Below are 27,252 nucleotides of genomic sequence, written 5' to 3' on the forward strand. Positions count from 1 at the left end.
GAGGAGGCGGAGCAGCAGAAGAAGCAGCAGCAGCCCTGAGGGGAAGCCAGGCTAGGCCCAAAAGCCCAGGAGGACGGAAAGAGAAAGAGGCGGGCGGGCAGGCCGGGCCCAGCCATGGACAATCAGGTGAGTGGAGGGGGGGAGGGGCCGCCGCCGCCCCTCCCTCCCTCTCCACAAGAGGGGGGCGTGGCTTGGCTGCATTGGCTGCCCTGTAGGCCCCGCCCCCCGCCTTGTAGAAAGGGGGCGGTGCTTTTTTGTTGCCCCTGGGGGGCGTGGCGCGGCTTCACGTTGCCGCAGAGCCCTGGCTCCTCCCCGTCCCCCGGTGGTGGGCGGGGCTTGCTGCTGGGTGAGGGGTCTTTTTAAATAAGCCTGGTGGCTACGCCCCTCCCCCCCCCACACACACACGGGAGGGGGCGTGGCTCTGCCTCGTGGGCCGGCTCCCAGGTGCCAAAGGGGCGTGGCTTGTCACCATTGGATTTGTGGAGTTGGGAAAGGGGGACCGCGAGGGTCATCTAGTCTGACCCCCTCCCCTTGCGATGCAGGGGCTATTTATTTATTTACCCAACAGTATAGCTCCCTCCTCCAGTTTATAAAATGGGGAGGGGAACAGGCCCCTCTCCGCCAGAGTATGGAAGGAGGAGCTGCAATGATCCAGGAAGGGGGTGTGGCTTTGCTCCATCATCAGAAGTTTGGGAGCTCCCCACCCACCTAAAAAAAGAGTAAGGAGTGGAATGCTTGGGGGAGATGAGTGGCTTGCCCTCCTTCCCAGCCATATCTGAGGGAGTGGAGTTTGGTTCTGCTGCCCAAAGGCACAGTTGTGTTTTTGGGGAGCTCCATTGTTCTGTCCTTTGCTCAGCCCTCCGTTCTGTTAGCTGTGAATGGGAAAAGGGGTGTTTCCACTCTTGGAAGTGAGAGCTTTCATCACCGCCAACCCTTTGATGAGCAGCTCTGCTCCACAGCTGCTAAGAATGTAAGAAGAGACTGCTGGATCAGACCAATGGCTCATCCGTTCCAACATCTTGCCCTCGCAGCGGCCAGCCAGATGCCTGAGGGCTATCATGGATTCCGGCAACACATATTTGGAAGTGTTGCTGGCCTCCCAAGTGTGGAGGTGGAGCATAGATAGCCGTGTTGAGGGGGAAGGGGTGTGTCTTCCTGAGAAGGGGAGGAGCTTGCTACTCAAAATTAGGGTAAGTGAGAAAGACTTGGGGGAGTTTTGAGTGCTTGGAGAAGGAGGGCAGACAGCTGCCCCCTCCCCTTTCATGTACATGTAAGTATATCTGTGTGTGTGTGTGTATATATACACACTAGCATGTATATCTGCACGTACACCCCAAAAATAAGATGAGGAAGGAGAGCTTTGCTTTCACGTATTGTCTTGTTGCGGTCTATGCAGCAGCTTTGTAGAGTTGACCAAGTAGTACTGTTTTCATACTTCTCATGGTTGCCCAAGGCATGGCTGGCCTAACCCTACGACTTTTTGAGTTCATGGCAGAAGGCGGTGTTCAAACAAGGAGCTTCACAGCTCTTACTCATATCATTCCCACTAGGCCTGCGTGCCCATGTTGCGCAGATGGGCCTTTGCTGATAACGTGCACCCACCTCGTGTCTATATAGCCGATTACATATAAGTATATATTCAGCAACAATGGGCACATGTGTCTGTATACACACCTTCTATTTTATGTTTTTTGAATATCTTTAAATTTACGATTCAACAAACATAGGCTACATGGGCAGCACATTCCACACACATGCCGAAATATGCATTATATTGAATAAAGGACCCCAGACAGTTAAGTCCAGTCACGAATGACTCTGGGGTTGCGGTGCTCATCTCGCTTTACAGGCCGAGGGAGCCGGCATTTGTCTGCAGACAGTTTTTCGGGGTCATGTGGCCAGCATGACAGCCGCTTCTGGCGAAACCAGAGCAGCGCACGGAAACTCCGTTTACCTTCCCGCCGGAGCGGTACCTATTTATCTACTTGCACTTTGACGTGCTTTCAAACTGCTAGGTTGGCAGGAGCTGGGACAGAGCAACAGGAGCTCACCCCGTTGCGGGGATTCGAACCGCTGACCTTCTGATTGGCAAGCCCTAGGCTCAGTGGTTTAGACCACAGTGCCACCCGCTTCCCGATATTATATTGAATACACATTATATAAACACACAAGCACATACAGTTGGCTATATGTGACTGTGTTCATGTAAGCCTGCATCTAACTTATCTACAGTTACAGGTAGGTAGCCGTGTTGGTCTGCCATAGTAAAAAAAAAAAAAAATCCTTCCAGTATCACCTTAGAGACCAACTAAGTTTGTTATTGGTATGAGCTTTCGTGTGCATGCACACTTCTTCAGATACACTGACACAGAATTTATCTAATACATTTTGTATCATGTGAATGCAAGGGGAACGTGATGTTTGTATAAATGCATATTTGATACAATTTGTATATTGAATGTAAGATAAGGAGGCAGACTTACTCTTGTTGGCTATCAGTGAACTGGTTCCTACATGGCTGTTCCACCACTTTATATCTTAACTGTGAAGTAGTCATTACAGTTCTAACACCAGAGGCCCATTTTTCATATCTCCTCGAAGGCTGTGTGTGTCAGCAGTTCCCAGACATAGAGGTCTGATTCATTCTTGATTTCTTGCCTCCTGAATGACTGCACTCGATCGCTGGTAGCTGAAAGGTGAACAGACTCCACTGCAAAGCCCTGTGTTTTGAGGAGATGTGAGGAATTCTCCTTGCAATGTTTTATCTGCAATAGCCCATCCACACGTGCAAGTTACTTGTGGATATTGCAGTTACCAAGCAGTAGCCATGTCTGTGTCACCTAGAGCAGTTCTCAAACTCTGGTCTGCGGCCCACAGATTTCATTCAGGTGGTCTGTGGCATTTCTGCAATAAATCATAATTGATTTTAGCTGCAGTTTTATTGCTTATATTGTATTCTATTGCATTACAGTTTGTATTTTGTAGAATTCAACACATAATACAATAAAATAAATAAAAGAAGCAATAAGAAATACAATTAAAAATCACACAGCACATTATAATTGCTACAGTAGGAAAGAAAAACATTAAGTGATTCGCCAAGACCCCCGGCAGTTTTCAAGTGGTCCATAGCGAGTAAAGGTTTGGGAACCACTGCCGTAAAGGCAACCTGGACATCCCCCTATTTGCACTCTTCAAATAATCAAAACTAAATAAAAAAAATTCCTTCCAGTAGCACTTTAGAGACCAACTAAGTTTGTTCTTGGTATGAGCTTTCGTGTGCATGCTCATACCAAGAACCTGAAGAAGTGCGCATGCACACGAAAGCTCATACCAAGAACAAACTTAGTTGGTCTCTAAGGTGCTACTGGAAGGAATTTTTTATTTTGTTTTGACTATGGCAGACCAACACAGCTACCTACTTGTAACTGACTCTTCAAATAATGTTCATATTTATGTACATTTATGTGACCTCTCTAAAACACACACTGATGTTCTGGATGCATCATTTTTTGTTCTGGCACAAGCATGAAAGCAGAGTCTCTCTGCTTTTCTTCTGTTCCTGGAGAAGCATGAGGACTCTCTGTGATGCCAGGCCAACTTCAGAAGCATGAAAGATGGAAGTAATGCAATGACTGTCCCTGGTGTTGTGTTGAACATGGAAGATGCTTGGGAGAGCCGTGAGAGAGCTTCCTGCTGAATATATGAAGCTTAGCTGCCTTGGGGGTTAGTTCCCATTCCTTTCCTCAGCTGTGGAGGAAGGCAAGGGGCTCACATACACACTTGGGCTCACCTTTGAGCTCATATGTCAGAAGACTCTTATTCCCTTTAAAGGGGAGCATCTTGACAAGAGCAGGTTACCAAGGGGAGCCCAGATTTGTTGACAGGGGCACAAATATTGGCCCTTTCATTCTCAGGGGCTGTATTTCAACAATACAGTTAAAGGGAAGACCAACCTTTACCCTTCCTCCTTACATATTTTTCGGATTTCCTTACTAGGAAGTGACCCAGGTTCACTTCCCTGCTCTGCCACAAGCCTTGTTGGGTGCTTGTGTTTCGGTTGAGGGTGCTCAGCATGACTGATAGGGAAGCAGGGCAGCACTCCAGCACAATAGGATGTTGAGTGAGAGGTCTGCACTGTGAAGCCTGTACAGGAGAGGGAAAGTCTTCTGAAAGTAAAACAAACATGTCAGTGCTTCATGTTTTGCCGTCATGTGTGTCCACCTTAATGCCCCCAAAGTGCCTTTGCACAGCAAGATGCACACGTTTCAGGTGCATGACCAGCTTGTGAGTCTGTCCAGTTCTGCCCTTTTGACTACTTACAGTGGGTCAGTAGACCCATTCTTTTTGGGGGGAGAAATGATGCTCACTAATTCCAAACACGAAGGGCCTTCGGATATGCACCTTATCCATATCTGCATTGAATCATAGAATTGCTGGGTGCCTTTCAGACCATCTTAGTTCAGGCGTAGGACACCCTTGGTCCTCAGGATGTTGCTAAACTATAATGCCTGTCAGCCCCTCAGCCCCAGCAGGCTTAACCAATAGCCAGGGATGGCGGAACTGGCTGTTCAGCAACAAAGGTAAAGGTACCTCTGACAGTTATATTGAATAAGGGTATTATATTGAATAAAGGTAAAGGTAAAAGACCCCTGACAGTTAAGTCCAGTCACGGACGACTGTGGGGTTGCGGCGCTCATCTCGCTCTGTAGGCCGAGGGAGCCGGCGTTTGTCCGCAGACAGCTTCCGGGTCATGTGGCCGGCATGACTAAGCCGCTTCTGGAGAACCAGAGAAGCGCCCGGAAACGTCGTTTATCTTCCCGTCGGAGCGGTACCTATTTATCTACTTGCACTTTGACGTGCTTTCGAACTGCTAGGTTGGCAGGAGCTGGGACCGAGCAACAGGAGCTCACCCTGCCATGGGGATTCGAACCGCCGACCTTCTGATCAGCAAGCCCTAGGCTCAGTGGTTTAGACCACAGCGCCAAAGCGCAACATACTGAGGGTCAAAGGTTTTGCAGACCTGACCAAGCCCAGCGTCTTGCATCTGCCAAAGATGCAGCTTCCACTGGAAGACCTCCATTAAAGCCAGTGGTCCTATTCCATCAAGAATCTTCTACTGTTCAACAGAACTCTGTTCTCCTGTAACGTAATCCATTTGATCTAGTCCTGTGCTCTGAGGCAGCAGAGAGCAAGTCGTTGCCTTTACTGTGGGATAGCAGCCCATTGGGGATGTGAGGAAGGCTATCATATTCCCTCCTCAGTCCCCCCCCGCCCTCTCCAGGATAAATATGCATAGTTCATTCAACCTTTTGCCATAAGGCATACCGTATCAGGGTACCGTATTTCTTCTTGTCGCTGCTGCCTCGACTTTGACATTCCTAGATGTTGCCTGTCTCCTTCCTCATTCGGTAACTTCCTTTGCCTTCCTAGTGCACGGTCCAGGTGAAGTTGGAGCTGGGGCACCGCGCCCAGCTACGGAAGAAGCCCACCACCGAGGGGTTCACCCATGACTGGATGGTGTTTGTGCGTGGCCCAGAACAATTCGAGATCCAGCACTTTGTGGAGAGGGTGGTCTTCCGGTTGCATCAGAGCTTCCCTAAACCGAAACGTGGTGAGTGCATGTGTGTGTTTGTGTTTGTGTGTGTGTGTGGCATGTAGCTTTCTCTGTAGGTGTGTTCTGGCATACTTCTAAGCACACAAGCACTCCCATGGGGGACGGAGTACACATGCAAACCCTCCCCTTCCCCCAGTATCCCTCCCCCCTTGCTAACACCAAGATATGCTCAGTCCCTGACCATCCCTATGTTGAATGGGATCTGCCAGGAGCTTCTCCTTGTGTTTGTTTGAACACAACCAAAATGCCTCTTGTGGCTGGGGAATCCTCCTTTATCATGCAGAGCAGTGAAGGGTACCCTTCTTCATCAGATGGACAGGAGTAGAAACCCCCTGTAGATCTTCCCCCAATTGCCACAGGGGTGGTTGTCGGCTGTTCATGGGAGGGCGTTGGGGTGTGTGGCTTGCTTGCGAATCCTTGCACCACCCATCCTCGTATGCAGGGTCAGATCCAGCACTGGCCCACTGAAATGATGTGCATGGCCTGCTTGGGTCCACTCATTCCAGTGATTGTGCTCCGAGTAGGATTTAGCTACATTTAGCAGCCCGCAGATTTTGCATGTTTTGACAAATACCTGAACTGTCAATGAGCCAGAAATACCTGCAGGCCAGCTGTGAATGGCTCCTTCCTCATTGTAGTCCTGCTCCTTGAGTGAGAACAATTGTTGGCCTAACACAAGGACGATATGCTTTGATGCATTATCATCATCTCCATATTGGACTGCGGGTGTCAGGAAACCCCCCTCCCCGCGGGTGGTAGAATCGCGGGAGCGTTTGCGATATAGAGAACCCCCTCCTCTGTTTGCCAGTTCGCCCTCCCCTTCCAGCTCCGGAAGCGACCATTCCTCCAGTGGGGAGGGGGAGTTAGAGGCAGGAAGGCGGTGTAGGGGCTCTGAAAGGATCACAGAGCATGGACGCCGAGGGGATAGTGGGGAACAGGGTCAGGTTCCCACACTCCGAGGGCGCAGGCAGGAAGGACGTGGAAGGGGGAGGCATGGGTTTAGAATCCCGCGCCTCTTTTGCTGGACAAAGAACCGGAAGGGTTCATTCCTGGACTCTGCAGAGGGATGAGATGGACGTTTGAACTTTTGCTCCACTGTAAATAACTTGCACAATAAAGAACTTAGTTTAGAAGTTCTGCATTTGGCGTTTTACTCATGAGCAGCCACTGAACGTCCTTACAGTGGGAGACCCTTGCCTGAAACCCTGGAGAGCCGCTGCTGGCCAAGACACCAAGGTCCAATGCAGCTTCCTTTGTTCCTGTAATAGGTTACTGTTTTCAGTAGTGTTGAAAATGGAGTGTTTCACATACATGATCTTGTAATCCTTACAACAGACCTGTAATTGCTATCTGTATTGTTCTAGGTATTCTCTAGGTAGGTGTGGAGATGATCAGATTGGCAAAGAAAGAGAAGCTTGCCTAAGGCTGCATAGCGTAGAAGCTAGCCAACCTGTCTGTTTCTTCTGTGATCCAACATTCCTGAAGTTTTAATACTTAATTTCTGCTTTTCTTCTCAGTTTGCAAAGAACCTCCTTATAAGGTGGAGGAGTCTGGCTATGCTGGCTTCATTATGCCCATTGAAGTCCACTTCAAAAATAAGGTATGATTTCTGTCAGGGAACTGCCACCTGGCCCGCTGAGGGGAACGGAGGGTCCGATAGCATACAGAGAGCCCCGATGCCAGTTCAGCAGCAGCACCTCTTCCAGCGGTAGATCACTGGATGTCTGTGGTAGATCACTGCTTCCCCAAGAAGCTCAACAAGTTTGGCTCCCCCAAAAGAAGCTCAACATTTTTGCCCTGGACCCCTTAAAAACGTGGCTTTCCCCTCCCCCCAAAAAAGCTCAACAACTTCAACCTGAACCCCCCCAAAATGGGCCTTCCTAAAAAAGCAAAAAAGCTCATCAACTTTGACCTGAACCCCCCAAAAGGGGGTAGATCACTGGCAGTTTTTAACTCTGAGTAGATCGCTGTCTCTTGGAAGTTGGCCACCCCTGCTATATATAGTTGTTTAAACCCCTTCATAAGGCTTTTCCTCCTTTTGCTTTCAGGAGGAACCGAAGAAAGTTTGCTTCACCTACGATCTTTTCTTGAACTTGGAGGGGAATCCGCCCGTCAACCACCTGCGCTGTGAGAAGCTGACCTTCAACAACCCCACCAAGGAATTCCGCCGAAAACTAATCAGGGCTGGTGGGGTGAGTAGCCGAGACAGATGCACCCTGGTCTTTGCATGCTCCGTGTAATGACTGTTTGCTGTTCTTTGGATCGCTCTAGCCGAACGTTCATAGCAGAGTGGGTTTTGTGAAGTGCTGTTATCCTCCCCCCCCCCTAGGCTGGGAAACAGGATGGGGGTGATAGAGGTTTGTTGTGTGGTGCAGAGAAAATGACTGGATAGGGAGTTTCTGGGATTTGCTGGCACAAAGATGTGGAGCAGCATTAACATCCAGGTTGTCTTTCCCTAGGTGGTGGTAATGCCAGAAGGTGCCGAAACAGTGTCCAGGCCCAGTCCTGACTACCCCATGTTGCCCACGATACCGCTCTCTGCCTTCTCTGATCCGAAAAAGACCAAACCGCCCCATGGGTCAAAGGTGAGTCACTTGGGAAGAGGGTGGGAATCTCCTTCCAAAACGATGAGGTCTAGAATGTTTCATCGTTCCCATTCTGCAGAGACGCTAAAGCCCTCCAAAGAGGCATAGAATTATGTGCACGCTATATATATATTCCCTTTGGCCTCCGCATTGTATTACGGCTGGGTTGAACTAATGGCTGGAAATCACAGGAAATTGGATTTCAGGTAAACTTTAAGTGAATCTGCACTACTCCAGACCATTCAAGAGTGGGCCAGGCTGCTTAATAACAACAACAACAACAATTACCATTGACATCATCATCACTTATTTAGTTATTCATGCATTTATTTATTTACTGTTTGTTTGTTTGTTTATTATACCCCTCCCATCCGGCTGTGTTTCCCCAGCCACTCTGGGCAGCTCCCACCCCCCCTTGCTACACCCCTGTCTATGGAGGAAGGAGGGGCCTTCCTGGATGCAGCCCCTTCCTGTTGCAGCCCCTTTATTCCTTTGTTCCATTGTATATTTTCTGCTAGTTTCTGTCTGTCTACTATTTTGTTTTCCTCTGAATTTGAAAGAACACTGCCATGGTGAGATATGACTTAACTGATTACCTAAATGCTTCCTGCATGGTGGGTTTCCCTTTGGAGGAAGATTCCATTTTCTCCGCAGAACCCAATCCTTTCTTACAGGATGGGGTAATTAAACTTTGCCGGTCTTTTTATTTCTCCTTCTCTGGTGCTTAGGAGGCCAACAAAGATGGCAGCAAAGCTTCCAAGCCACACAAGGTCACCCGAGAGCATCGCGAGAGGCCCAGGAAAGACTCGGAGAGCAAAAACTCCTCCAGAGATCTTGAAAGGGAGCCAGGTAAACCTGTCAAGGACTCCTCCAGGAAACCCACTGAGAACAAGGTGCCCAAGGAGGAGAAGGCCCTCCCAAAAGCTGCTTTCAAGGAGCCCAAGCTGGCCCTGAAGGAGCCCAAGCTGGAGAACACGTCGCCAAAGGGTGGTCCTCCTCCACCGCCAGAGATGAAGCCTTCCAGCAAAAGGCCCTCCGCGGTGGAGTCTCCGAAACCCAGCGCTAAGAAGCCGAAGAAGAGCAGCTCCAAAGGAGCCAAGACCGTCCCGGCAACGTCCCCTCGGACTTCGTCTTACGCCGAGAAGAAGCCAGCCAAGGAGAAGCCAAGCGCCAAAGTGGAAAAGATGAAAACGGAGAGCGAGACCAAGGCGATAAAAAAACCCATGGAGGTGGCGGTGGCAGAGGACTCCAATTCTGAGGACGAAGCTTCTCTGAAGTCAGAGGTGAGGGGCCTGCTCTCTTCCCTGCAGGGTATAGTGTCTACTGAGTGTAAGCAATTGAAAACAACCCATGCTGAAGACAGACTGTTTGGACCTGGAGCTCTTGTTGAGTTTCAGTCCCGCCCCTGCCTTCTCTGCCCTCTAGTCCTGCTAATATCTCTTCTAAGGATTCGTAAAGGTTTTTCAGAGCGCAGGGAAACCCTAGAGGTGAGGTACAATGGTGGTTTCCCTCGCTACCACCCTAACATGATTAAGAAACAGCCAGTTCTCCCCCCCCCCCCCCAAGATTCCAGCCTGAGAGGGCTCCTGGGGAACTGAATGGCTTTTCAAAACTTTTTCTTTAACCGTATTTAAAAAAACAAAAATGATTAAGCCACTCTTTTCTCCGACACACTCAGGACATGCATGTCTCTTCCCCACTCCCCCTTTCATGATTTTAATATTTTTATTATTCCTGTGCCGACCATCCGGCTGGCTTGCCCCAGCCGCTCAACAGATATTAAAAATGCAGTGGAACTTGGAACATTAAAAACTTCATTGCAGCCACCTCATTGGCTGTCCCAGGCAGCCAGAGCACTGACTAGACCCTTGGTCACTTTAGCTTGTAAGCTGCCCTGGGACCTCAGTGTGAAGGCTGGGTAATAAATTGCAATTGTTTAGTAGGGGGGCCCCTTGGTCCATAGTACTACCCCATACACTCTATCATTCTTACTACATCCCACTACTTGGGTATCTTCCAGAACTGTGTCATAGAAGAAGGTCTGGCGTACCACCCTGGGAAACCTTGGGTCCAGTCAAGCAGCCCGCACACCATCCTCGGGCTCAGGGTGGATTTGATTTAAATCTCTCTTTTTTACAGAAAGGCTCATTCTCGATCTTAATACAGTCATGCCTCGGGTTACGGCCACTTCAGGTTGTGCGATTTTGGGTTGTGCACCGCACTGAACCCGGAAGTAACGGTTCCGGCACATGCGCAGAAGCGCTAATCACACCTTGCGCATGTGCAGAAGCGCTGAATTGCGTCACGCGCAGACGCAGCGGCGCGGCTTGCGAACGCGCCTCCCACATGGACCGCATTTGCAACCCGAGCGTCCACTGTATTTACAACCAGACAAAGGTTTCATTTTTGGAATAATAAATTTTCAGAGTAGCTTTTACAGTTATATCAAAAATTACCTACTGATTTGGTTATTATAATGTTAGAAATACTATATTATTATTCTGAGGTTTAATAAGTTAACTGTATTTGGACAACTTTCCTGCTGTACTTCATTGGAAGGAGAAAAATAATCATTTCCTTAATAACAATTTAAACTATTTGTTTAACTAAAACCATAACGTTATAGCATATGTATCCATGTTTGTTAACTGATGCAGTTCAACCATTAAAAAAAAACTTAGACTGAGTTTTAGCACACATGAAAAACTTTAAACAAATCCTTATATCCTGATGAATAATCTTTGGACTGTAATGTAACTTAAATGGAATACTATCTTTATTTTAAAAATCCAGTTTAAATAAATAAAAAAACCAATTTAAATTTTAAAAATCATTTTTTAAAAAAATTCATTGATTTTTATCCATCCTGCTCTGGCTCTTACACCCTAAGTCAGGCACAGGCAAACTCGGCCTTCCAGATGTTTTGGGACTACAACTCCCATCATCCCTGCCCACTGGTCCTGTTAGCTAGGGATGATGGGAGTTGTAGTCCCAAAACATCTGGAGGGCCGAGTTTGCCTGTGCCTGCCCTAAGTCACAATTGAACGAGAAAGCAAAGAAAGATAGGAATGCTTCCAAAGTAGGGAAATAGCAAGATGTATAGAGAAAAAAGAGTGAAAGGGGAACAACCTGACAGGATTGGGGGGGGGGAGAAAAAACTTATTAGCAGTGGAAGTTAGGATGCATCAAAGGCCATCTACTGAGAGTCTCACAGCTCAAGGACACTCAGGAAATCTTGCCACACAGAGATGCAAGGTATGAAGTATACCCAGGCCTTTGGCTAATAAAACAATCTGTGGCCTTTTAAACTGGGGGTGAGTATTGTTTCTGTTTGTTACTGTGCTTTGTATTTTTGTGTTTTTATACTGTAAATTGCCCTGTGATCCTCAGATGAAGGGCAGTATAGAAAATCCAATTACAGCTGTCCGTCCCCCCTGACAACATGTAAAAGGTAAAGGGACCCCTGACCATTAGGTCCAGTTGTGTCTGACTCTGGGTTTGCGGTGCTCATCTCGCGTTAATGGCCGAGGGAGCCGGCGTACAGCTTCCGGGTCATGTGGCCAGCATGACTAAGCCGCTTCTGGCGAACCAGAGCAGCGCACGGAAACGCCGTTTACCTTCCCGTCGGAGTGGTACCTATTTATCTACTTGCACTTTGACGTGCTTTCAAACTGCTAGGTGGGCAGGAGCAGGGACCGAGCAACAGGAGCTCACCCCGTCATTGCGGGGATTCGAACCGCCGACCTTCTGATTAGCAAGCCCTAGGCTCTGTGCTTTAACCCACAGCGCCACCCGCGTCCCTCCAACAACATGAGGGTCCAACTTATCCCTGTCTTTCTTAAGTCCTGAGAAGAAGGTTGAGCAGACTTCCAAGTCTGTGATTTAATCCTCTTGGTTACTAAAGGACAAAACTAAAGAACCCTCCATGGGAAATAAAAGAAATGGGGCTGGGCTGGGCTGCCATCTCTCTCTCTCACTCTGCCATTCTGCTGTACGGACCAAAGGGGTTGAAATTATTCTCTCTCTCTCCCTTCTTCCTTTCTCTGTGTCGACTGAAGTCTGCCCCATCCAGCCCTTCCAACTCCAGCTCCAGCTCCGACTCCAGCTCTGACTCTGATTTCGAGCCATCTCAGAACCACAGCCAAGGTGCGTTGCTGTTTGGAAATCTCACGTGAGTCTTGGTGTCAATTAAGCCTACGATGCCTTCCCCTCCCCCCCAAAAAAAGTACAGTGGTACCTCGGGTTACAGACGCTTCAGGTTACAGATGCTTTGGGTTACAGACTCCGCTAACCCAGAAATAACGCTTCGGGTTAAGAACGTTGCTTCAGGATAAGAACAGAAATCGTGCTCTGGCAGCGCAGCAGCAGCAGGAGGTCCCATTAGCTAAAGTGGTGCTTCAGGTTAAGAACAGACCTCCGGAACAAATTAAGTAGATTTTGTTCCTTGGAACTAGGCAGGAGCGGCACGCAGGGGGCAATTTGGTGGGCTGCCTGGCTGGCTGGCTAGCTTGCTAGGTGTGCGGGGGTTTGGGGAGGGGAAGAAGGAAAGAGGCGTGGGTCAAGTGCACACATTAAATACCCAAGGCCGCTTCTTCCCACCCCCTTCGGGGGCCTGTTTCAGCCTGCCATGTCTGGAGAAGCTCCCGCCGGCGACCAGGCTGCTGAATATGTCCCAGAAAAAGTAAAGAAAGCTGAAAAGAATCTAGAAGAGAATCCATATGACCTTGACGCTTGGAGCATTCTCATTCGAGAGGCACAGAATCAACCTATAGACAAAAGCACGGAAGACCTATGAACGCCTTGTTGCCCAGTTCCCAAGTTCTGGCAGATTCTGGAAACTGTACATTGAAGCTGAGATAAAAGCAAAAAAAAACTATGACAAATTAGAAAAGCTGTTTCAGAGGTGCCTTATGAAAGTTTTACAAATTAAGTACGTAACCAGAGGTACCACTGTACGAGGTTTTTGTTTGTCATAATGGCCCAATAATAGCCACTGGCTCATAAAACCCAGCACTCAACATTGTGCTTCCTGAATGTTGAAAGCACTAGGCATCCACCTGCACCAGCCATCTTTTAGCACAACCCTGCAACTGAGGCTGAGAGAGAATGACTTGCCCTGCCTAAACTGGGCGCTTCCAGTTTTCCAGCTCAGTCTCTTGACTTACATCCAGCCCTTGTCGAGGTTTTCTGTGCCTTTAGTTAAGTAGCTTCCTTTTTTTTAGAATACCGCCACTGTAGAAAGTCGTGCCTCTTGGCTAGACATACACGCGACAGCTTCACCAGTTCCCTGAAAACCCCAGAGAGCTGCTGTCTGCCAGCCTAGGCCAGCCCTTCTCCAACCTTGCGGGCTCCCGATGTTTCAGTCAGCATGGCCGGTCATCGAAGAGTTGCAAAAATAACTGCTCACCTGAGGGAATCTTTAGAAAAGTTGCTGCTTCTTCCACCACCACCACCACCCCTTTGCAAAAAAAAGGGCCATGTTAGGCCAGCGGCGTAGGAAGCCTTTTTGCTGCCCGGGGCGGCAGCATGGAGGCACCCCCCTGGGGGTGGGGGGTCACGGGGCATTTGGGCTGGCACTGCTGCTCCTGTGGCGAGCCGGCGAGCGAGCGGCGGCTCGTGGGGCTGCCCCATCCGGACGGGGTGCCGGGCGGCAGGGGAGGGGCTGGGGAGTGTCACCCCCTGGAACCTGGGGCACAGCACCCCGTACGCCCTGCCCTTCCTACACCACTGTGTTAGGCTGGCAAAAGACTGGTAGGGCAGGAACTGATTTGCAGAGTTAGCCATGGTGTACCTGACTTGCTTCACCTGTATCCTCTCCACCTGGCACAATTTCAGCTCAAGTTGTTCATCTCTGGTTACTTAGGAAGCAGATAGTTGCGTGTTCACCGCCATAACGTGGGAGTTACATTCCACTGTCCTCCAGCCGAGACAGTTCTTGCCAGGAATCACGCAGCAATCTGGCACAGTCCGGAACACACTCTGAGGACAGTCCAACACACAGTCCAGGGACACAGTCTGGGCCCATAACCGTTGTGAGCATTAAAAGCCCATTCGCAGATAGCAAACTCAGTCTTTTACAGCAAAGTGCAGCAGAGGCAACTGTGGTTGTAAAGTAACATCTAAGGTTTTATTTATAAAGCAAATAACAAGACAACAAGACAACTCTCACATCCATCTTCTTCAGCAGAGGGGTAAAAAAGAGAGAGAGGGAGGAGACATTTAAATAGTTCCCATACTCATGCATCAATTAAGTAATTAAAGGCAACCCGCAACATTATGCAATGTGAGAATGAGACATTACAATACTGACATCTTCGGGGTGGGTGGGGGTGTATCAACAAACGGAAGCAAATGTGGGTCAACATCAGGACCAACAGTGGCGATAAGCGCTAAGTTTCTAGCCTTTGAGGCTGTAATGGTGATAGCCCTGGTTAATAAAACAACTCGTTAGCACTAATTCTGCCATTTTTTTGGTACTAAACAATAAATAATACTTAGTATTCGTCAAGTGCTTCTTTAAAGTGTTTCACATTATCCTGCTGTAATCTCTACAACAAACTTTCAAGGTAGGTCAGTGTGATTCCCCAGATTGTTTGCGGGGTGGGGTGGGGTTTGAGTCTGCCTTTGCCACAAGTCTGCGGCAGATGCAAGGTTTGAAACACGGACTTCCCGAATCGCAGCACCATCTCTCCGCTGCTATGTCAAATCACCTCTCTTGACACAAGAGATGTGCTTGCCTCTTGCCTCTTCTTCTGTCTCCCACCCCCCTTAAGAAAGAATTCAGGACACAAGCTGGCGGGTGGGTTAACTGGCATGCACGTGGGGGGCACCCAAGGGAGAAGGCAGAGCCATGTGATCACCAGTCTTGGAGCGGACAGCTTCAAATAGTCGAAAGTTTGCAGCCTTCTCTCCTCCTGGAATCCTGAAGAGAGTCTTCCAAGCTTCTACTGCATGGGTGGGAGACCTTTGACTCTCCATATGTCGCTAAACTACAGCTCCCACCAGTCATCCCTGGCCATTGGCCATTCTTGCTAGGACTTGTGGGGGTTGCAGTTGAGTGTCCGGACAGCTAAAGGTTCCTCACTCCTGCTGTACTCAGCACCTTGTATCACACTTAACTACCGCCACCATTGCAGGCGCAACAAACAGAGCACGAAAAAGAAACCTCCACAGATGTAAACAAGGTTTATTTATCACAGGCCTCCCAGTGGTGTTTAAAACTCTGTAGACAAGTATTTTGGAGGCAGGGAACTTGTTGTTATAGTGCAGACACGTCCAACAGGTAGATCGTGATCTACTGGTAGGTCACTGGACATCTGTGGTAGATCACTGGCTCCCCTCAACAACTTTTGCTCCCTATAAAAAGCTCAGCAACTTTGACCTGAACCCCCCCAAAAAGGGCTTTCCTTCCTAAAGAAGCACAGCAACTTTTACCTGAACGCCTAAAAAATGGGGCTTTCCTCCTCCCTAAAAAAGCTCAATAACTTTGACCCGAACCCCCCAAAGGGGGTAGATCACTGCCAGTTTTTAACTATGTGAGTAGATCGCAGTCTCTTGGGAGCTGGCCACCCCTGTTATAGTGGAACCTCAGTTTCCGAGCATCTCGGAAGCCGGACGTTTTGGTTTCCGAGCGCCGAAAACCCGGAAGCAATTGCTCCCATTTTTGAACGCGCCTCGGAATTCGAATGTTTTCTCAGTTTTCTCGGTTGAAATTGCCGGCCGTCCATTGCGCCTCAGTCGTCGGAACGTTTCGGAAGCCGAATGGTCTTTTGGAACGGATTACGTTCGACAACCGAGGTTCCACTGTAGAAGGGTTTCTAAAGCCGTTTCCTTTTGTTCTGAAATGTCTGGTGTTAACACAGTGATTTTGCTGTCAAACCAGAGAGATTGGGGGGAGAGGGGGGGACTTAGGAGAGTCGCAAAATGTCTGCTTGCCTGTGGGGCAGACCCAAACCACCTGTGGCCCTCAATGCTGTGTGAATGGCCCTCTTCCTCCACATTGTGTCCCGTGGCTCAACAGCCACCCTGTTTACTGTTCTAGACTGGTAGAACAACGAGCTAAACAGGCCTTGTGGTGGGCCCATCTCCCTGTCTCACCATCAGGCTGTGTTTGGGTTGGGGAGCCCTCGAGCTGTGCCACCCTGTGTACAGGCCAGCCCAGATGTTCCTGGGGTGGCCCAGTGGGAACTGAACAGAGCCCAGACGACAGTGCCTGGTATGCAACCCAGCACAACTCCGCTTAGCGTTGAACCTGAGTTTCCCTGTCCTGTGCCCGTTTTTAAACTGGCTTTCCTGGCTTCTGAACCCCAGGGCCTCTGCGCTCCATGGTCGAGGACTTGCAGTCGGAAGAGTCTGACGATGATGACAGTTCTTCTGGGGACGAGACGGCGGTCAAGGCGGCTCCCATCAGCAGGGATGCCAGGTGAGAGCAGCCCAGGTTTATTTATGTGCTGTTTTTCCCTGTGTTTAAGGCAGGGGTCAGCAAACCTTTTCATTGGGGGCTGGTCCACTGTCCCTAAGACCTTGTGCGGGGCCGGCCTATATTTTGAAAAATGTAAATACCCTGCAAGCCGGTCCCGCAGCTGCCTCTGGACCTGGAGGAATGCACTCTGCACGCGCTCAGGAGCGTGTCTCGGCACCACCCGCTCACCGGCGTTGTTGATGAGCAGCAGCTACTCCATCGGCCTGTCCCCGCAGAGCTCCCAGGCGGCGTGCACCATGTGCTGCGGCCCGTCAGTGGGCAGGCTGCGCACGTGGAGCATCGGGAAGGTGGAGCGCAGCTCACCCTCCGGCTGCTCTAGCGCGGCCACCGAGTGCGTCACCAGCAGCAGCGCCAATGCGCAGGACCAGAAGGCGTGCCAAGCTCCGGCTGAAGCCCCGCAATGCGCCTGTCACGATGCCCATGGCACAGCCCAGACCCGCCACCCGGCCTCTCTGTCCATGCACGCGCCGGGTTTACCTCAGAACTTCCTGCAGCCAATCCGAAGCCGAATCAGCATCGCGGAAGTCTGTCCCCGCACAGCGAGGCGTCCGCGGCTTCTTTTCAAGGAAACGCTGTGCCGGTTTAGCTCAGCGCAGGGACTGGCCAAGTGAGCAGCAGGGTCCGCAGGCTGGATTTACGAGCCTGGTGGGCCGCATCTGGCCCCCGTGCCGTAGTTTGCCAACCCCTGCTTTTAAGGCAATCATGGTTTCTCAAATTAGCTCGTAGTCTGGCTTACAGAAACACAGAATGAAAGGGGGGAGAGAGAGAGAGAGAGAGAGAGACAGGTAGAGAAGGGAGTTTAATCTTCAAGGCCAGAACAGTTGGGGCCACCTGACCTTCCAGTGATTTTGTTTGAACAGCAGTTGTTAGCTCTTGTACATTTGGCTGGTGAATGGGGTCAGGGTGTCCTTCCCCTGCCTTCTGCAGCCCCAGAGTAGCTGTCAGTTGGCCCACACTACCCTCTTTGGCGAGAAGGGAGTCAGGGGAGTTTGCTCCCTGCAGCCGCCTTCTTTTCTGGCTGACGGCTGGGGCTAGGATGGTCTTCCAGGCAGCTTGGTTCGCTGAGCCAGTGGCAGAAGCCAGAGTTCACTGCCCTTCATTTCTGCCGTCCCAGCACAACAGCCAGATGAAATTGGCTGTCTTTTGTGTTCAGAACTTGTAGCTGTTGCCTACCTAAAGCAAACAAAAGACGTAGGGTCAAGCTTCCGTGACTTATTTGACCTGAACAGATTGTTCAAGGTTTTCATAAGAGTGGGTCGTGGGCACGTCAACTTTTAGCCAGTGCTAGTTCTACCCAGAAATGAATGAATATGATTAAATTGGGCCCATTAATATCTGTGAGTGCTCTGTGTGGAACCAGCATTGGATTCAACCCTTTGCTGCTTATGGAAGGGATGGAAGAGAAGCAGCAGAGGAGACAGCCTTTTGCCATCACCCCATCAAGCTCAGGATTGTGTGCACCCGGAATTAGCCTCCAGACGATGTCAGCCCCTCCCAAGTCCCATCAGCCCGAGCCAGCATGGCCCAGTGGTCAGAGGTGATGGCAACTTTTGGCCAGTAGCTTCCGGAGGGTGCCACAATGACTAACCTCAGCTCTGCACTGACCGGTAGCTGCATTCTGGGCATTCATCCTGAAGTTGCTTGCTTACAAAGCATTGGCTGTAGCCACTGAGCTACTGGAGACAGAGAGGGGCCTGTCCAGAACGTGGGAGCAGAGCTGCCTCCTCCTTAACCCTGCAGCCTTCCAGGACAGGTGTGGGAAACCTGTAGCCCTCCAGGTGCTACTGAACTACAACTCCCACCAGCCCCAGCAAGCACAGCCAGTGGCCACGGATGGTGATGAAAATTGCAGCTCAGCAACATCTGGAGAGGCACACCTGCCCTGGAAGGCTCCCCCCATCCTCCAGCCCGCACACTGAGGTCCAGCACCAAGGGCCTTCTGGTGGTTCCCTCACGGTGAGAAGTGAGGTTACAGGGAACCAGGCACAGGGCCTTCTCGGTGGTGGCACCCGCCCTGCGGAACACCCTCCCGTTAGATTTCAAGGAAATTAAGAACTATGTTTGGCTTTTAGAAGACATCTGAAGGTAGCCCTGTATTGGGAAGTTTTTGATGCTGTGTTATTATGTTTTTAATATTTTGTTGGGAGCTGCCCAGAGTGACAGGGGCAACCCAGTCAGATGGGCGTTGTTGTTGTTGTGTTTTTAATATTTTGTTGGGAGCTGCCCAGAGTGACAGGGAGAACCCAGTCAGATGGGCGTTGTTGTTGTTGTGTTATTATGTTTTTAATATTTTGTTGGGAGCTGCCCAGAGGGACAGGGGCAACCCAGTCAGATGGCGTTGTATTATTATTATTATTATTATTATTATTATTATTATTATTAATTGCCTTTTCAGACTCAGCCACAGCGATAGCGACAGTGACAACAGTGAGGACTCCTGCCTTCCGAGTCGGGAGCCTCCTCCCAGCCAGAAACTACCCCCCTCTAACAATAAGGTAATTGTGCGGCAAAGGCAGTTATTCTTTCTACTCACCCCAGCCGTCTGGAATTTGGCCCAGGTATACTAAAGGAGCGCAAGGCTGGGGTGGGGGGGCGGGGAACACAGTTGCAGGAGTGGCTGTTTTTGTTTCGTAAGCAGCGGAGAAAGTTGAGAAGAGGAAACAGAAGGCGAAAGGACCAAAGAGAGCAAAGTTACAGAAAAGCAATAGCGAGGGAAGATTGGAAGAAGGGTTAGTTCATTTATCGGAGGAAGCAGGGAAGGAGTTGCAGCTCTTTGGTCCTGTCCTCTCGAGGGGACTTAGAACACCTGTGAGGGCAGGCATAGGCAAACTCGGCCCTCCAGATGTTTTGGGACTGCAGTTCCCACCATCCCTGTCCACTGGTCCTGTTAGCAAGGGCTGATGGAAGTTGTAGTCCCAAAAACATCTGGAGGGCCGAGTTTGCCTATGCCTGTGTGAGGGTGTTGAAACAAGGCAGGAACAGAAATCGGTGTGTTGCTAGCTTGTTTCAACAAATCATTAAACTAACCACAGTTTGGGTTTGGGCATAAGCTGCGGTTAGTTTTAAGGCAGGCAGAGAATGTTCCCAATGTCCTCCTTGCAGCCTGGCTCGGACTACCCTTTTAAATCATGATTTAGGTTGTAATTATGAGATACCATAATTGATGTCTTTTTATAAATTTATGAACAGAGGGTGATGTTTTGTTGTAAATTTTACTGTTTAGTCTGTTAACTTAAAAGTTTTATGGAAGTCTTATTGTTGAAAGTTTAAGTACGTATATGTTGTTTTGGGAAATTGTTGCGCGATGGGCCAATGGCCGTAATAATAAATATCTATATCCTCCTTGCAGCCACCCACAAGCCAAAGGCTTGTCCGTTTAGGTCAGTGCTATGTTTTGGTGGCAGGGTTTGTAAATAGGGGCGCAAGACACCCAAACAATTGATGACCTCCCCTCTTGGCAGAGACAAGAGTACAGAGGCCCTGTAGGAGAAACCACTGTCGCCATATTGCCGCCTTCTCCAAACTGGTGTCCTCCAGATATTACTGGACTACAACCCCCATCATCCTTGCCCAGCGGCCATGATGGATGCAGCTCTTAGGATGGAACATCCATGGAGTACACTGGGTTCAAGAAGGCTGCTGGCTGGCATGAGGGCATCTGTTGATCATCTCTGAGTAGAGATTTGAATGAGGCGCTTTCCTCGTTTCCTACTCCTTGCCCCTACTCCCACGATGACTCAGTCTAGTTTGGGGAGCTCTGGCTGGTGGTGGGGAAATTCCTCATGGGGGTGGGGGCAGAGTTGACTCGTCGTTACGAGAAGGGGAGAGAACCTGCTTGCTATATTGTGCCTTGTTTCCGGTGTGAAAGGAGCACAGTCTTGGCACCTTATCATGGCTCTGCTGCAACGGTTGCCTTTTGTCCCCTCTGAACTGGCTCGTGAGAACATCCCCCTCTTTAACTGCTTTCAGGTAACTGGGAGGAAGAGTCCAGAGTCCTGCAGCAAGCCAGAAAAGATTCTGAAGAAAGGGACCTATGACAAGGTACCTCCATGGAGAGGGGCATTTAAATTGTAGGAGGGAAGGAAGGAGAAGATATCTGTTGGCAGAGGGAGTCCTTTGCTGCTCAGGATAAACCAAGCCAGCCCTAACGAGTCTCAAGCCACCTCTTTTGAAATGTGCAAAGCTGTCTCCTGCAGAGCCAGGCCTTTAGTTCATGAGAGCCAGTGTGGTGTAGTGGTTAAGAGCGGTGGACTCGTAATCTGGGGAACCGGGTTCGCGTCTCCGCTCCTCCACATGCAGCTGCTGGGTGACCTTGGGCTAGTCACACTTCTTTGAAGTCTCTCAGCCCCACTCACCTCACAGAGTGTTTGTTGTGGGGGAGGAAGGGAAAAGGAGAATGTGAGCCGCTTTGAGACTCCTTCGGGTAGTGATAAAGCGGGGTATCAAATCCAAACTCTTCTTCTTCTTCTTCTTCTTCTTCTTCTTCTTCTTCTTCTTCTTCTTCTTCTTCATGCCCAATATTGTCTCCCTGGCTGCCTTTTCTAGCCCTACTAGATTTAAGAGCTCCCAGTACTTTCTTCTCCCACACCCCAAGCTTCTCCCTGGGCAGCAGGAAGGGAATATACAGATTCTTTTTTTCTTGATTGGGGGTAGGGGGCATTTATTCCCAAACTTTTTCAGCAGGGGGCCGGTCCACTGTCCTCATAGCTTTTGGGGGCTGGACTATATTTTTTGGGGGGGGGGCAATGAACAAATTCCTATGCCCCACAAATAACCCAGAGATGCAGTTTAAATAAAAGCACACATTCTACTCATGTAAAAACACCAGGCAGGCCCCACAAATAACCCAGAGGTGCATTTTAAATAAAAGCGCACATTCTACTCATGTAAAAACACCAGGCAGGCCCCACAAATAACCCAGAGGTGCGTTTTAAATAAAAGCACACATTCTACTCATGTAAAAACACGCTGATTCCCGGACCGTCCATGGGCTGGATTGAGAAGGCTGATTCCCGGACCGTCCCTGGGCTGGATTTAGAAGGCGATTGGGTCAGATCCGGCCCCCGGGCCTTAGTTTGCCTACCCATGATCTAGGTGGTGGGTGTGGAAAATCAGGTTCCTTTTTATTTATTTTTCTCCTTTGAAACAAAGGAAGAGGATCTGGTCTTTTTATAAAGAAACTTCATACAGAGTAGGTGCCTTGCTGCTGCTGCTGCTGCTGCTGCTGCTGCTGCTGCTGCTGCTGCTGCTGCTGTTGTTGTTGTTGTTGTTGTTGTTGCTGCTGCTGCTGGAGCAAAGCTTCAAATAACCCTGTTGTTCAGCCCTAGCAGCAACACAGGCTTTGCTACCAGAGACGCTTTGATGCAGTCGTGGCCCTCCAGACATTGCTGAACAACAACGCCGCTCATCCCTGGTCATGGGCCATGTTTGCTGGGACTGGTGGGAGCTGTACTTCAGCAGCATCTGGGGACCCAAAGGTTCCCCCATACCTGCTTTAATGGACGCCAGAGATTGTACCTGCTGCGCTGCTTGTATGCATACAAGACTTGCCTTCCCGTTTTCTTTTAGGCTGGTTTTTGTGTTGCCGTTTCCAACCCCCCAACCCTTTGTACAACTCCACAACGTGCTCGTGTGCAGTATAGGAGTTCTAATTCACTGGGCATCACTCCTTTTTTATAATAATTTTTATTATTTTATACTCTACTACAGCAAAGAAAATCAAACATGCATTCACATATATTTTCCAATTTTGGCTAACATAGCCGTGACTTCCCTCAGACCTTCCATATGGCTTTCAAAATTATATCTTAGTATTATACTTCTTTAATCAACCATTGCTTACATTATCATAAATCTCATGCTTGCTCTAACTACCATACTTACAATAATATTTCTACACATTAACTACAAAACTTCTTGGAAGTCCTATTAGCGTATTCAATTGTAAATTGTCTTTCAAATAGTTCGCAAACTTTAACCAGTCTTTGATGAATTTCTGGTCCTGCTGTTCCCGGATTCTTCCCGTCATTTTGTCCAGTTCTGCATATTCCATCAATTTCACTGTCCATTCTTCTTTCGTCGGTAATCACTGGGCATCACTCCTAACCCCCCCACCCGCTGTGTCCATTTTTTGCCAAGGAGGACAAAAACTGGCAGCAGCCTATTTGCCCTTCGGGCTATTGGGGGGGGGGGGTGAGCATTAATTAGCTTTTTGATGGCGAGAGGCCTGAAAACCTCAAGATACAGAGTTCTCCTTGCTAATGCTCCTTCTTCCCTCTCCAAGGCCTACACGGATGAGTTGGTGGAACTTCATCGGAGGCTGATGGCTTTACGGGAACGAAATGTGCTTCAGCAGGTAAGGACATGTTAGATGGTTTTGGTGTGGGATACAAGTTGGAAGCCAGAGTGGAATGTTAAACGTTCTCTTTTGCCACAGTGCAATGAATTGGTGCTGCTGTTGTTGCTTTCAGATTATCTTGTCAAATCAAATCAAATCAAACTTTATTCACGTAGCCAACAGGCCACTGCGACTAAGAATACAGATAAAACAGATAAAAATACTGGAGAAAGACCAGTCAAGTACACAAATATATAAATATACTGATAAATCATATGAAACCCCCAGGCTAAAAGGCCATTCAGATAGTGACCTCGTTCTCAGAGAGTCAAACGATTTTCTCTGTTATCGTTTCTGTTCCTGCTAGAAATAAGGTAGACAATGAGGTAGACAATTTGGCGGCCTGAAATAGTCAGTAAAGATGGTACGATACTCTCGTTCCTCAGAGCTATATAGATAAGCCGATCAAGACAAATATAGATCTCAGGTGCATGGGCTAGTCATATATGTTGAGTTGTCTTTCAAATTGAGGCCCTTAGTCTCATTGCCCTCTCAATGAATCTGGCGACATTCTCTGTTGTCTGGGTGTTCTGGTCTGCTAACAAGTAAAACATAGCGGCCGCTGATGAGAGACCTGGGACGGAAAGTAGGAGGGGAGTAATAATCTCGCTCCTCAGGTCTTTGTACAGGGGGCAGGTCAGAAGAACAGATTATCTTGTTCAAGCACCTTATGCATATATCCTAATGTAACCTGTAATAATAATAATAATAATAATTATTATTATTATTATTATTTATTATTAAGTTCCGTGGCCTTGCAAATTCAACGGAAGCTGTCCTGGGAGCACAGGCGGGTCTCAAAAGTTGGATAGGCTAGCACAGGCATCCCCAAACCTCGGCCCTCCAGATGTTTTGGACTACAGTTCCCATCATCCCTGACCACTGGTCCTGTTAGCTAGGGATCGTGGGAGTTGTAGGCCAAAACATCTGGAGGGCTGCAGTTTGGGGGTGCCTGGGCTAACAGTTTGAAAGCTGAAGACTGAAATGCATCCCCACCCCACCTAATAATTATATGTAGGCGAGGGATGGGGAGATTTCTGATGAAATGATTCTGTGATTCCCCCCCCCCCCTTGAAGTCCTGGGAAGACTTTTTATGAGTCCTCTTGTTCCTGCCCCCAGGCAGATGCGTGGTCTGCCTTTGCCTAGCCATGGCTGTCTTCACACCTTTCAAATCAGCAATTAGCCTTGCCCACAAGTAATGTCCAATGAGGATAATTACATCTCTAGCCAGGAAAAGTGTTCTGCCAGCAGGACTTAGATATGAATCTCCAAGTTGGCATCAGGGACCAGTCTTTGAAGTCTCCCAATTTGCTATTGCCTTGTTGTTCTGCTGCAGTGCAGCCAAGGTAGTTTGTGTCCTATGCCGCGAAGCAGCCTTTCATGGAGACAAGAGGGTCAGACCAAGGAAGTCGGGGGGGGGGGGTCACCGCACATGGCTTTTTAAAATGGTGCACAAAGTGTGAACGATTGGTCCCCGTCTTAATTTCCACAGTGGGACAGGCAATGAGAGAGAGAGCAAGGGCAGAGGACAAACTCTGCGATGGGTTGGCACAGAATATTGGTGTCTCACAGACCTAACATACAGAATAAGAGAACCAGAAGAACATACCGTATTTTTCGCTCCATAAGACACACTTTTTTCCTCCTAAAAAGTAAGGGGAAATATATGTGTGTCCTATGGAGCGAGTGGTGGTCCCTGGAGCTGAATTGCCCAGGGGCCAAAAGAGGATCATGCTTTTTATTTTACAAAGAGAAAAGGGAGTGTTGAAAGGACCCCGCTCAGCAGCTGATCAGCAAGAGATCGGGAGAGAGATAAGAGTCCCCGGCTCCCTTTCAGCCCCGCCCTCCGTTGTTGAATGTGCTGCAGAGGGAGGTTGTTTGTTTCCCCAGCGACATGTGACTGGCTGATTAGATTACCTGTCTGGAAACTGTAGCAAAAGGCTCCCTTTCCTTTAGAAGCTGCAGAAATGTGAGTTGAACCCCATAAAAACGGGGCTTTTCCTCTTTGCTTTTCCCACTTTGCAAAAGGAGCTTTGCTTTTCCCCCTTTGCAAAAAAAAGCTGCAAAAAAATTAGCTGATCCTCAAAAAAACCAGGGCTTTTCCCTTTGCAAAAAAAGCTGCAAAACTTTTAGCTGATCCTCAAAAAAACAGGGCTTTTAGAAGAGGAAAACCAGAAAAAAAAAATTCCCCTTGTTTCCTCCTCTAAAAACGAGGTGCGCCCTATGGAGCGAAAAATACGGTATGTTTAAAGAAGATTGGAAAATGTTTATTGAGTATACGGAGGGAAATTGTGTGCATTTGAAAGCGCTGGCAGCATTAAGATAAATTCAGCTGTATAAATAAGTCTTGATGGATTACTGAATGGTTTAGTTTATGTAAAAATATGCAGCGATTTATGTTATGCACGATGAACCATGAGAAGAGAAGAAGGGAAGCCATTGATATGTTAATGTTGTTTAAATGACTCTACTAAAATACATACATACATACAAATCCTTTATTCGACCGATAGTCAGGAAAAAGAAAAACATTTCTCAATACAAAATTATAGAACTAAAAACATCAGAGGGATACACAATTAAAAATAGGGCAGCACTGGTAAACCTCATACAGATAACCCACATCGAGACATTCAATTTTGCGCTTCCGACACTTGAGCGCCAGGAAGAGGAATTTAGCCACAGATAAGGCTATTTTCCCAGTGGGGTTATTCAGCAGATATGCTACCTGCCTTTCTCTTAATCGAGAGCTAAACTGAGGTAAATATGGGGCTATGAGATACTGCCTTAAATCGTTATAAAAGGGACAACATAGTAGAATGTGTTCTGTGGATTCTACCTCTCCTAAAGCACAATGGCAGGTTCTCTGATCATATGGAACTCCTCTAAATCTTCCCCTCAAAACCGCCGAATCAAGAACGTTCAGTCTGGCCGCAGTGAGTAGTCTGCGGTATTCCACATAGTGGATATCTGCCAGGTAACGGGCTGACTCTACTAAAATGTAAAACAGAAAATTTAATGAAAATTATAAGGGGGAGGAAAAAATATTTGTGTCTCACTCTTGTCCTTTACTCCCCCCCCCCCCCGGCCTAGATTGTAAATCTCATTGAGGAAACCGGACATTTCAATGTCACCAACACAACCTTCGACTTTGACTTGTTCTCCTTGGACGAAACGACCGTCCGCAAGCTGCAGAGCTACCTGGAGGCCGTGGCCACGTGACGCTTGGCTTCTGACTGAAGCGGGACGCTTTTTTTTGAAACCAGAATCCCCGTCTCTTCGGTACCAGGAAATGGACTCGTGGACCTTGGCCGCCGCCTTATCCTCTCGATTCACCTGAAGCACTGCCTTAGGGATCAGCCACGCTCTAGGAACACGCCGCTGCTGCTGCTGCTGCCGCCGCCGCCGCTTCTGCCGCCGCCACCAGCCACGCTCCTCCTCTTGGGCTTCGCTCGCCCTTGGCGGGCCTGTCCTCCTTCGCTTCGGAAGCTTTGCTTGGAACTGGTAGAGTAAAAGCTGCGCTGGTCCTAGCCGCGACACCGCGCTCTCCTTGGTTGTTTGGTTGTTGCTGTTTTTTTTAAATTCCGGCTTTTTAAATTTTAGAACGAGATTCTCTTACGTGTGTGTGTTTTTTAAAAAAACAGAATGCACTTTTGAGGCATCGTCTTTTAAGTTCGGGATAAAAAATCTCAGCTGCCGTTTCTGTGCGGAACCTACGGACGTTACAACAACCTGGCCTGTGGGCGTCGCGAGGCTTGCTGCCGCCCCCGGCCCTCCCCCCGCCGCCGCTGCCGCCTCTTCCCGCTGCCTCACCCCCCCCAGGTCACATGGAGAGACGTTGCGATCAGATCAGGGCAGGCGTCGGTGCAGCCAAATCACACGACTTGCCCAGAGGACAGCCACCCTTGTCGGGGCCGGTGGAGTATTGTGGGGGGGGGGCGGGTTCTGTGTCCCGGGTGCAGCGGTGTGCCGCCCGGCCTGAACTTGCTCCTCTGCGCGTGGGACGATTTCCGAAATGTACTTGCGCCCACTGGCGGCGCCCTGCATCTCGCACTTGAGGCTTTCGATGTGGTGCTGGATCCAGTTCCCCCAAACAAGAGCCTTGTTCCTTCCCCCCTGTTTGATCTGCTTTAACTGTAAGGACTATGTTACTGTGCGCTGTCCTGTCCT

General features: G+C 49.0%; 2 protein-coding genes across 2 annotated transcripts; both read left to right on the forward strand.

Annotated features, from left to right (window-relative positions):
- On the forward strand, positions 1-26,700 carry MLLT1 (MLLT1 super elongation complex subunit). The gene is made up of 12 exons (XM_033136474.1): positions 1-126; positions 5,434-5,614; positions 7,135-7,217; positions 7,666-7,809; positions 8,077-8,202; positions 8,931-9,485; positions 12,261-12,348; positions 16,513-16,624; positions 19,080-19,179; positions 20,654-20,725; positions 22,968-23,039; positions 26,176-26,700. Exons 1-12 carry the CDS (start codon positions 115-117, stop codon positions 26,302-26,304), a joined length of 1,674 nt encoding a protein of 557 aa, XP_032992365.1. The 5' UTR covers positions 1-114; the 3' UTR covers positions 26,305-26,700.
- Positions 12,685-13,124, forward strand: LOC117039390 (cleavage stimulation factor subunit 3-like). Its single transcript, XM_033136475.1, has one exon. The coding sequence runs from the start codon at positions 12,830-12,832 to the stop codon at positions 12,995-12,997; it is 168 nt and encodes a 55-aa protein (XP_032992366.1). The 5' UTR covers positions 12,685-12,829; the 3' UTR covers positions 12,998-13,124.
- Positions 26,701-27,252: the final 552 nt, after the last annotated feature.

This window comes from Lacerta agilis, chromosome 18, assembly GCF_009819535.1.
Source record: "Lacerta agilis isolate rLacAgi1 chromosome 18, rLacAgi1.pri, whole genome shotgun sequence".
Classification (NCBI taxonomy): domain Eukaryota; kingdom Metazoa; phylum Chordata; class Lepidosauria; order Squamata; family Lacertidae; genus Lacerta; species Lacerta agilis.